The 10876-nt window shown below is 57.3% G+C and overlaps 1 protein-coding gene across 2 annotated transcripts; it reads left to right on the top strand.

Moving 5' to 3' along the window:
* The first annotated feature begins 390 nt into the window (after positions 1–390).
* LOC100223789 (solute carrier family 2, facilitated glucose transporter member 5-like) lies at positions 391–8034 on the top strand. Of its 2 annotated transcripts, none has more exons than XM_030276279.4 (12): positions 391–607; positions 1512–1610; positions 2064–2224; positions 2306–2430; positions 2679–2824; positions 2905–3037; positions 3393–3580; positions 3705–3815; positions 4962–5063; positions 5623–5698; positions 7143–7270; positions 7486–8034. In XM_030276279.4, exons 1-12 carry the CDS (start codon positions 392–394, stop codon positions 7723–7725), a joined length of 1725 nt encoding a protein of 574 aa, XP_030132139.4. In that variant the 5' UTR covers position 391; the 3' UTR covers positions 7726–8034. The 2 variants fall into 2 exon arrangements, with proteins under 2 accessions (XP_030132139.4, XP_041573023.2); XM_041717089.2 differs by having other exon boundaries at positions 419–607; positions 3393–3544; positions 7486–7869.
* The last annotated feature ends 2842 nt before the right edge of the window (positions 8035–10876 follow it).

The raw sequence follows: 10876 nt of genomic DNA, 5'->3' as shown, positions 1-10876 counted from the left end.
CTGCCATGAGCGGATTCTCTCCTCTCTGGGGCTGAAGGCTGTGTCCCTCCGTGTCCGGGGGAGGCAGCTGCCTGGAGCCATGGCCGTGGGCTGCCAGCCTCTTCCCGAGCGCAGGGGATGGGGCACGTCACCCCACGGTGGGAGAGGGGCCAGAGGTGATCGGGGTGATGTGGGGCTGCCTCGGGGATGGCGCAGTGGTGTTGCCCCACTTACGGTTCCCGGGGTCACTCCCGTTTAGAGGGGACTTGCGAGAGCTCTCGAAGGTGGCAGAGCATCTCGTCAGTGGTTCCGCTGCCCCCAGGCTGGGCCGTGACCCCTCAGCGGGCCGGGCAGTGCCCGCGGCGAGGGGAGAGGCTCCCGGACTCCTCCTCCGGCCGCTCAGGCGCCTCCAATGAGCCCCGGGGGCGCCCGGGCCGCCCTGCCCTGCCCTGCCTTCCCTGCCTTCCCTTCCCTCACCTCCTCCTTCTATCTAAAAATGGGAGAGACCAGCCGGGCCGCCGGACTACCTTCCTCCCCCTCTCCTTCTCCTCCCGCCCCGCGCTCCGCCTGCAGCCCGGCGCCGCCGCTCGGGAACGGGACCCCGCGGCCCAGCGGGGACATCCCTGGGGTGAGCTCCTGCGGGCCCCAGCCCTGCTTCCCCTCTGCCTTACGGGGTCCCTGTCCCACTCCAGCCCCTGGCCTGACACCCCTCGGCCTGACATCCCCCTCCCTTTTTTCCCGGGTTGGGATTCCTGGTGGGATTAGGGGGGATTTGCTGTGCGTGAGCCGGGAGCTGCTGGCTACCGTGCGGGGGGCGCTGCGGGGAGGGTCGGGCTGCGGCTGCGGAGCGGGGCTGCTCCTGGGGCACGCAGGCTCGTCCCATGTCCGCACCCTGCAAGCCCCTCTCTCCTGGGACATTCATCGCTCCGGGCATTCACTGCAGCGCCCAGGGCTGTCCCTGCAGCTGGGGCTGCTCTGAATGCAACCCCGATCCTGGGCTGGGCTGGCTCAGAGCTGCAGGGTGGCTGTTCCCCCGCAGCCACCGGCTCCCCGCAGTGAGGACCCCCAGCAGGTGTTGGAGGGGGTGGGGGTTTAGGAGGTGGGTTCATGTGGTGTTTTGGGGTGCGCTGGGACCTTCCACGGGAACATTTCAATGGTGTTGGGCCACTCACAGCAGCCTCACTCAGCTGCTCTGTTGAGGTAAGGGGATGGATGTCCCTCCTTTTTCCACCTGCCCCTTTCCATCTGCTGCCCCTCCCAGCTGGGGGCAGGGGTGCCCAGGTTAGCCAGGCTGGGTCACCACCACAGTAAAAAAACTCACATCACAGCCACAAGACCAGCCACGGGGAAGCTGGATCAGCTGGGCTGGGTGCTGGGCAGTGGCATGAAGCAGTGCTGAACAGAGGATTCCATTGCACTGGGGTCTTTGCTCTGGGCCAGGGTCATCCCCGCTGGAAAAGGGGCAGTTCATGACACCTTGGCTCCTGGTTCTGCTAGCCAGGATTGTGCTGATCCTTCCTCCTCTTTCCCAGCATCTCACCTTCCCCCTGCTGTCTGTCACCCTTTTGGTATCCTTTGGCTCATCCATGCTCTATGGCTACAACCTCGCTGTGGTGAACTCACCAGCAGAGGTAAGGGTTGGGCAATCTCTCTGGGAGCAGGGAAAATGGCTCTGCATCCCTCCTCCGGAGGGTGGAGGGACAGCTGTCCAGCAGCCCCACATCAAAACACTGGCATTTTACTTGAGCAGTCACCCAGAGAGGAATGGCATGGGAAGGACATCAGAGTCCATGTTCATGTACTCCAAACTGGTCTCCTTGGGAAAGCAGGGCCTGGAAAGCTGGCTACAACCTCCCTGTTTCAGCTTGAGGGCTCTCTTTGTATCTCTAAGTCATCCTTAGTCCTCTCAGGTGCTGAAACTTGCTGACCAACCAGACCAGCACATCCCAGTCATCCCCAAACATGTTCTGCCCTGCATCTCCTTTAATGCTGTTACACCCATGATATTGTCCCTCTAGATCCTGTCTTCCCTTGTCTTCCCCTTTCTGCCAACAATCTGGTGCCTGTGTGTCTCTGCCCTGCAGCACATAAAGGTTTTCTACAACGCCACGTGGTCCCAGCGGTTCGGACACGGGCTGGGCTCTGCCCCCCTGACCCTCCTCTATGCCCTGACTGTCTCCATCTTCGCCCTGGGTGGGCTGGTGGGCTCCCTGCTGGTGGGGGTGCTGGTGGAGCGGTACGGCAGGTAAGGGTGGCACACCATGGGCCAGGGGTTTCAGAGGTGGGGTGGGACTGGAGGAGCTGCCCTGCTGCTTGTGCCTGCCAGGAATGGTGCTCTGAGCCGCAGCGCCCTCCTCGTCCTCCTGGCCGGCAGCTTCATGGGCTTCAGCCGGGAGCTGGGATCCCCCGAGATGGTGATCATCGGCCGCTCCATCACGGGGCTCCACTCAGGTGGGTGTCCTGGGCTGTGCACAGCCCTTCCTCATGGCTCAGTCCCCTACAGCCATTCCTAAGGGGATGGAGAAGGCTTTGTATTCCCCACAGGCTCTGTGGAGGGGTTCTCTGGTACAGACAGGGCCACCTCCAACGCCCAATCCACTGTGTATGATGCTGGACATGGAAGGAGATGGACCTAGGCTCTGGCTAGGTACCCTTCTCCCCACTGCCTCTGCCATCCCCGTCCCTCCTGTGCCCCCCAGGTATCTGTCTCAGTGTGGTGCCCCTCTATGTGGGAGAAATCGCTCCCAAGAACCTGCGGGGCTTCCTGGGGCTCATGCCCAGCATCTTCATCTGCCTGGGGGTTTTCTCTGCCCAGGTCCTAGGCCTGCCAGAACTGCTGGGCAAGGTGAGCACAATACCCCAGCTCACACATGCTGGATGCTGCTCTGCCCTCCCCTTGACACATCCTATTTCAACTCCTTTCAGGACAGGTTCTGGCCCCTTTTCCTGTCAGTGGTGGTTGTTCCTGCCTCCCTCCAGCTCCTGCTGCTGCACTGCTTCCCTGAGAGCCCTCGGTACCTGCTGATAGAGAGAAATGACGTCTGTGGGGCCACCAAAGGTGAGGGGATATCCTTGGGCAGACTGGCTCTGGAAGGTGCTGGGTGATCTGGGTGCTTCTCCAAGGTCTTCCAAGACCAAGGTGCTTCCTCATGGCATTCTTGCATACCCATACCTGACAGCCCACCGCAGTCCTGTTGGCTCAGCCCTTCTGTCCCACCTGGTTGTGCCACAGCATTTCCACGGTACCCACCACTGTGGTGTGATGCTTCTCCCCATTTCCTATGGATGGATTTCCCATATGGGGCTGCTGGGGAGGCTGGGCCAGGGTAGAGCCAAGCCCCTACCTGGTGCCATATCTGTGAGCATCCATCCTGTGCTGGGGACACGCATCCATGGCCCCACTCTCCCCACAGCGCTGCACCGGTTCCTGGGGAGACCTGATGTACAGGATGTGATCGAGGAGATGAAGGAGGAGCAGCGGTCGCTCTCCTCCATGGAGATGGTGTCAGTCTGGCAGCTGCTGCGGGACCGCTCCGTGCGCTGGCAGACGCTCTCGGTGGCGGTGGTGAGCGCCGGCATGCAGCTCTCAGGGATCGATGCCGTAAGCCCCGCGGTCCTCGCCCAGGACACGGCTGTGCAGACACTGAGCTGAGACCTGGCAGCGCATTTCCTCGAGTGCTCCGTGGCTCCATCCCCCAGCTCATGCTGTGTCCCCTCCTCGGCAGATCTGGTTTTACACCAACACCATTTTCGAGAACGCCGGGATCCCCACGTCCCAGATCCCCTACACCACCGTGGGCACCGGCGCCATTGAGGTTGTTGCCGGGCTGATCGGGGTGAGTGAGGGACAGACAGATGGACACAGCTCCTCCATGCCAGAGCCCTCTTGCCAGCTCCCAGCACCATCAAACAGGGGGGACAGAGTAGACCCCCAAATAATCATCTGTGCCACAACACAGCCCCTTTTCTGGGGGACAAAAATGGGGATGGGAGATGGGATGAGACAGGCTCAATTTAGGAGCCACATCTATGAGTGGTGAGATAATTTTAGGGTAGCAGGGAGGTTGGGTAGAGATGGCAAAGAGAAGGTTGGAGATGATGGAGGGGACTAGAAGTTTCTTCTGGCTCTCGCTTTCATTGTCCCTCTGTTAGCAGAGTCACATGTCCCCATCTCCCCCGCCCCAGCCAAGCACTGGCCTGGCCCCAGGCTAGCAGCGCTGCCCCCTCCCCAGCCAGCCCTCATTTAGCTGGAGAGTTAGCACTGGGCCAGGCAGATTTATGGCCCTTGTCCCATCTGCAAGTGTCACCCAGGGCCAGCCCAAGCCACCCGGCACTAAATCCACTCCCTGACAGTTACAGAGATGGATGGGGGTGGCTGCTCCCAGAAAAGAGGGAACGAGTGGGGGGCCGTTCCCCGTTCCCATAGCCCAGTCCAGAGTGGGGTCCCCTGCCTCTCTGAAGGGTACCCCCTACTCCCCTCCCCTTTCTATGGGGGTGTCCCAGCCCCCCAGCAGTCTCCCAGCATAGAGCCAGATTGCTTGGGAGCAGCCCCACAAATGGCTCCTGATGGACATGCTGAGATTGGTTATAAAATTACAGGCATTTGTTCTGCTGTCAATACCCTGCCTGCTCCCACTGCTGCTGCGCTGCCTGCCCACACTCTGCTGTGCCCACTCCCCCACAAACACCCCCATCACCTCCACCTGGCACTGATACCAATGTGGCTTGCAGGTCACCCCAGCCAGCCCCAACCCTGCACCCTAACCCCTCTCTGTGGGACCCATCTCCTGCCCCATGCATGCTCACCCCTGGCACTTTCCATGCCCAAACCCCAACCCTGGAACTCTGAGCTGGGGTTGCCCCTGATGCCCAGATGCCACCAGGATCATCCTCCCATCTACAGCTGGATCTGGGGTTCAGGGGTGGTCCCATCCACCTTGGAGCTCCCCAACACCCTGTCAGTCTCTGTTCTCTCTTGGCAGTGCTTCACCATTGAGAGGGTGGGCCGGCGGCCCCTCATCATCACCGGCTTCTGTGCCATGGGTGTCTGCTCGGCTGGCATCACCATCTCCCTGCTGCTGCAGGTAGGGCCTGGCCACTGCCACCCCCTGGGCCATTATCAGTGGTGGAGGGATAGGTAGAATCCTGGAGGAAGGAGCATGCGTGGAAATGAGAGGTGAGCTGGCTCTTCCAAGTCATGCTTTCCCTTCAAAGTTAAAGAGAAGGTAAATTTCGCACCAAGAACAGCAACAAAAATAGAAAACACAAATCCATATGAGAAAACTCCTGCTGCTTCTGGTAGCTTTTTTTCAGAAATAGCTGTTCCCAGGGAGGCAGCTGTGAAATGCCAGGGCAGGTGAAGGGTCCTTCTCCTGCTGCCTGCTTCCTGAGGATGCTCCCGTGGCTCTGGGGACACTGCAACATCATGAGCTGCTGAGCTGGGCTGAGGCTGACCCTCACCAGTTTTACCCCAAACCACTCATTGCTTGTCTGCATCTCATCAGTGTGTCCTGTGTGCCCACTGTCCCCAAGAGCCACCACCAAGCCAAAGGCAGGCCTGAGGCCCGGGGAATGTGCCAGGGATGCTGGGAGTGAAGCTCAGGGCAGCCCCAGCAGCCTCCCCAGCCCCGTGTCCCCTCGCAGGCCGCCCTGCCCTGGATGCGCTACCTCAGCGTTGTCTGCGTGGTCGGCATCATCGCTGGCTTCTGCATGGGACCAGGTGGGTCTGGGGCTGCGGGAGCGGGGAGCAGTGGGGTGGGAATGGGGCTCCAGGAAACCAGCAGGGTTTGCAGGCAGGTGACAAGACCTGAGCCTTGGCACTACCTCCTCCTCCTCTGCTTCCTCCTGGGCCATGCTCCAGGAGGAAGCAGCGTGAAAGCCCTGGCAGCCTTCCCCAGACCTCTGTGGAGGTGTCACCATTCCTGTCACAGTGCAGAATCATCCTGCCCCTAGTCGAGTGCAGGCTCCAACAGCCAGGAGTGAAACCTGGACTGGTTTACCCAGTTGATGTATTAGCAGAGCTCTTAACAGATCTATAATTCATCCTCAGCTCAGACTTTATTCACTGTAATTACATCTTTAATTAGGATTTTAATGGCTCATTGTTCACAAACAATGATGAATAGGAGTTTTAAAACAAAAAAAATATATATCTCTGTTCTGGGTGAGCTGTGAGTAAGAGTCCGTCAGGGGCTCCACTGCTCCCTCACTTCTTACACTTGTTTTTTGGTTTATCTTTTCCCTGCATTTATAAAGAAGTCCAGCCAGCCTGTTTCAGGCAGTTGGGATCCCAGGCATATCACCATATCAAAAACAATCCCTTGCTAGATTCCTGTGTGTCTTGGAATGTATTCTGGACCTCAGATCCTGCCCCCCAATACAGGGACAGTCGTGGGACCCAGGAGTTCTGGCTCAGTGACACTTGGCTGCAGAGGCTGAGTCCTTCTAGAAGAAATAGCCACAATCTGTGTCCAGTTTTCAGACCACTTACAAGTTGGTTTGGGAAACCACTTCCATATATTCTGGGTTTTTTCACTCTGCATGGGAAAAGCAGGTTGGAAAATGGCATTTCTGTGTTCTGCAGGAGATTCTGATGCTCAGAAAAGTGGTTGCTTCTTTCCCCCCTGAATCAGCCACAGTGGCAACAGAAGCTGATTGATAGAAGGAAGTTTTCTAAACTGGTTTGATCAGGGGGGTCTGGAAAGGGCACTATGGAGGGTGCCAGGAAGATGTTTCTCTGTGCCTGTGATCTCTATGACATTTAATATATCAGCATTTAGAAACATTTTTGGAAAACAAAAATGAGTGATCAAAAAATGATCCACATGAAATGTTCCACCTTTATTTTGACTCATTCTGAAACTTTCCAGTCATGCAATCTGGGGAACTGGCCTGAGCACTCAGCAATGTGCCAGTGTGGTATGTCAGGGGGACATCATCCCTCCACCCCCGCCCAAAATAAATCCCAAGGGAGACCAAGGGTAGGACACTGTTCCACCACACTCCCTGTCTCCTCCAGCTCTCCCAGTACCACCAGTTTGAACCATGAATCTTGCTGGGCTTCAGCCTTTGGCCACAGGACTGAGGTGGGCAAAACCTGTTGACCCAGAGGTACCTGAGTCTCCCTGTCCTCCATAGCCTTGATCTGTCCCCTCCCTCTGCAGCTGGTGTCCCCTTGCTGGTGACAGCTGAGCTCTTCATGCAGTCACACCGCCCGGCTGCCTACATGGTGGGGGGCTCTCTCAACTGGCTCTGCAACTTCACCGTTGGCTTCATCTTCCCCTTCTTGCAGGTACCAGTTCAGAGGGGCTCTGGTGATGGAGGGAGCGGGCACAGCCCTGCTGCTCTCCCAGGATGGGGTGCCAAGGCAGGGATGCCTGTGCTCTTGGCTCAGCTCGGTGCTGGACAGAGCCAGCCCGGGGCAGGGTGATGGGAGGGGACACTGCCTCGTGCCATGCCCAGTTTGGGACTGCCTGGCTCTCTGCCTCATCCTGCTCTTGTCCCCAGATGTCAGCTGGTGCCTTTTGCTACCTGGTTTTCTGTGGAGTCTGCCTGCTGGTGGCCCTGTACGTCTACCTTGTCATCCCCGAGACCAAGAACAAAACCTTTGTGGAGATCAGCCACGTCTTTGCCACGCGCCGCTCCGTCCTCTCCGTGCCAGCCCGCCTCACTGGGATGATGAAGCTCGATGGTTATGGGGCTTTGCAGAGCAGCTCCCTGAAGGGCTCAGGCTCCAGCCTGCCCTGATCTGAGTGGGCTGGGGGCGTGGGGATGGTGGGGGAGGCTCGGGGCTGGGGAAGGATGTGGGGGCAATTCATTCCAACCTGGTCATCTCTGGGTCTGCCAGGACAACTCTCCATGGCCCAGTCTGGACCCAGGGTGAGCCCCATTGATGCACCAGGGTTGCACTGACTGCTGGGCATGATCCCCATGCTGGAAGAGATGCCCCACAGAGACAAGGGGACCTCCTGAATTAGGGAGTTCTCATTGCTCCTGAGTGTGGGGCCCTGGCAAGGGCTTCTGGCATGAGCTGTTTAATAAAGAGCATTGCCAGCAGAGCCATTGTTTGGCAAGTGTAGCCTGGAATGGCAGCAAGCAGGAGTGTGCTGGAATGGGCGGGTTCTTCTCCAGCACCAGAGAGGAGCAAAATGAGAAGAGGGGCTTGTCCTCCTCCCCCCTGGCTGGAAAGGTCAAAGTCACCCCACATTTTCTAGGAAGGGTGGTCAGGATGGTTCCCAGGCTCTTGCATCTCACCCCAAGTTGGTTGTGCAAAGCTGGAAGCTGTTGCAGAAGGGACATAGAGCAGCTCTGAGCTGGGGGTGACTGTCCAGCCACTGTGCCCTTCCACAGGCTGCTGGAAGCTCTTGATGCCTGGCCTCATGTGCTGGCCCCACAGAGTGCTCCCATGGGAACTCTGCACACTCCCAAACTCCCTGGAGGACAAAGGGATCCAGGATACTCATCCCCTTACTGCACCCCGTGAATTGCTGTGACCCCAAGGTGCTCTCCAAGCACAACCTCTCCCTTGCCTCTGCCCTAAATCCTGGGGCTGTGTTTGGAAGGAGAAGCTGTCCTTTGTCCCAGGACCCCCCCAACAGGAGCTCCCAGAAATACCATGGCAGACCATGGGGTTCCCAGACCCTCCAGGAGCTGTCATTTGCAGGAAAACTACAACATTTTGTTCTGGTGAGAGGTAAATCCAGATGGTGGGAAGGGCTGTGTGGCCAAAACATTCCCATGCCAACACAAACATAATTTTGTTGCAAATAATTTCGCCTTTTTTTTTTTTTTTTTTTTTTTCCCTCCGGTTTCCCCCTCTGTGGCAGCTCCACAGCTTGGTGTTTGGTGTTTGTGGTCACTTAGTGAGGAGCCCACCCTTCCTGCATCCCTTTGCAAAGCCTCAGGGCGCCTCTGGGTGTGTGTGGGTGCTGGGCCCATGGGAACAGGGACTGGGCTGCACTGGGTCCCCAGTGCCTGGTCCCACCACCCCTTCATCCTCAGGCAGCAGCCCGGGGCTCTGGTGCATCTGGAGCCGTTCCAAGGGGATCAGGCAGAGCAGGGTCAGGGCTCTGCGGCACCCGGCGCTTCCCACTCCGCTCCCTCCCGACGCGCTGCTCTCGGCAGCAGAACAGAGCGGTAAATATGTGCAGCATTACATATGTATAATGGAGTGTAAATAACCCCAAAAAGTGCATTGTAAATAGACTCCAAGTTTATCCTTTATTAATGAGGCACTGAGTGCCCTGCTGTTTTAGAGCAGCGAGACTTTGATAATATCAAAACCTAAATTACACTTGTGTCTCTCATTCCCAGCAAACGACAGCATCATTTCAGGCCTCTTTGCCACTTGTATTTATTTATTCTGGTATTTATCTATCTCTCCCACCCAGCATGTGGGCCAGCTTGGAGGATGCCCCCTGCCCTCCCTGTGTGAGGCAATGCCCCCCCTGGGACCGGCCCCCCATTTCTGGGGTCCTGGCATAGCCAAGGAGTCAGAATGTTGCCTTATGGCCAAGGACTGCTCTAAGTGGCCAGTGAGATGGGGCAGACCTGGGAAATGTGGGGTCAGGACCCATTTCTGTCAGGGTTTTGGACCCCACCAGAGCCAGAAGTGCCCTCTTTCCAAGGACTGGGGGTCACTGGAAAAATTCTATGGTGCCTTCTGAATGCATTTGTTCCTGGGGACTTGTTTGAGGGTACCATGTCCAAAGACATGTTAATCTTCTTTTCCATCAGGGCCTGGGGGTGAGGAGCCCCCGTGCTCATGGAACACTGGCAACTAACTCATCAGTTTTCTCTGAGGCTATTGAGGCAAGATGTTTTGGGGGAGTTGTAGTTCAAACTGCCCCATGCCACTGACCTTTTACTCTTGCAAAAGAGGGATTTGGGCTTCCTCTCTGCTTGTCTTGCTGGGGAGGCATTCCCAGCTGCTCTGCTGCAGGCTCCTCAGGAAGGATGGCTGGGTGAGCTCTGAGCTGCTTTCCCTTGTCCTGAGCTGCTTCCCCACATCAAAATGCAGCTCCCTGTTTTCAGAGGCCTCTGAAAACACTGGTTCTGTCTGGTGAGGATGAGGCTGGAGAAGGTGCAAAGAGAAGAGTCTGAGAAATTACTTGGACAGCTGGAAATGCTGCTGATCCTCTTAAGGTTTGCAGAATCGAAGATGAAAGTGGCTCTCTCCAAATGCACAAGTGCCTTCTCCTGGTGTGCCCAGTGCTAAAGGCTGGGTGGGTTCAAGTGCTGAGGTATTCACATGGAGCACTGGGGCTCAGCCCTGGACAGTGTGGAATGGGAGAGAAGACCCTGGTTAGAACTCTCCAGATGCTTTGACTGGTGATCCTCAAGGAAATGGTCACGGCCCATCACTGGATATCTGCAGATCCTCCACTGAAGCTCTCTAGTCTTGAGCTCAGCTGGTTCAAGGTGAATGATCACATCCCAGCTGGAGAGCTGATTAAGGCTTGCTGGACACACCCTGGTGTCCCTGTGCAATCACTGGGGCTTGTGAGGCCACAAGTGGCCACAGAGCAGGGTCAGACAAGCCATGGAACACTCACACCCTGCCAGTGCCCTCAGTCCCTATGGCTCCAGCGGAGATGGGCTCCAGGAGGATGGATCCTGGGGATCCACCAAGCCTTTGAGGCTGAACCCTTCTTGCACTGGTGTCACCAGGTGGTCTAACAGCGAACTGTCCCTGTCACTGCAATGGGGATGCCTTCACTCCCCACAAATCTCACCTGACTGCAGAGCTCCAGCAGGAACCAGTTTTGACTGAGGCAGGTTCCTTTGTGCTTCACCTCCTCTCGTATTCCATGTGGAAAAAGCAGTGCTGGAGCAGCACCCTGTTGTCCCAGAGAGGCTGGTGCAGAATTTGTCCCTGCTTCTTGTCTCACTAAGGTTG

Source organism: Taeniopygia guttata, chromosome 6 (genome assembly GCF_048771995.1).
Source record: "Taeniopygia guttata chromosome 6, bTaeGut7.mat, whole genome shotgun sequence".
NCBI classification, from domain to species: domain Eukaryota; kingdom Metazoa; phylum Chordata; class Aves; order Passeriformes; family Estrildidae; genus Taeniopygia; species Taeniopygia guttata.
This window is presented reverse-complemented; position numbering and strand designations above follow the sequence as displayed.

What these genes read in the sequence shown, in the direction of transcription:
- LOC100223789 (XM_030276279.4), top strand. Translation starts at nt 392, where the DNA reads ATGAGCCCCGGGGGCGCCCGGGCCGCCCTGCCCTGCCCTGCCTTCCCT. An exon ending in CGTCTGTGGGGCCACCAAAG is followed by an intron (nt 3,038 to 3,392) that starts GTGAGGGGATAT and finishes CTCTCCCCACAG; the next exon opens with CGCTGCACCGGTTCCTGGGG. An exon ending in TTGTTGCCGGGCTGATCGGG is followed by an intron (nt 3,816 to 4,961) that starts GTGAGTGAGGGA and finishes CTCTCTTGGCAG; the next exon opens with TGCTTCACCATTGAGAGGGT.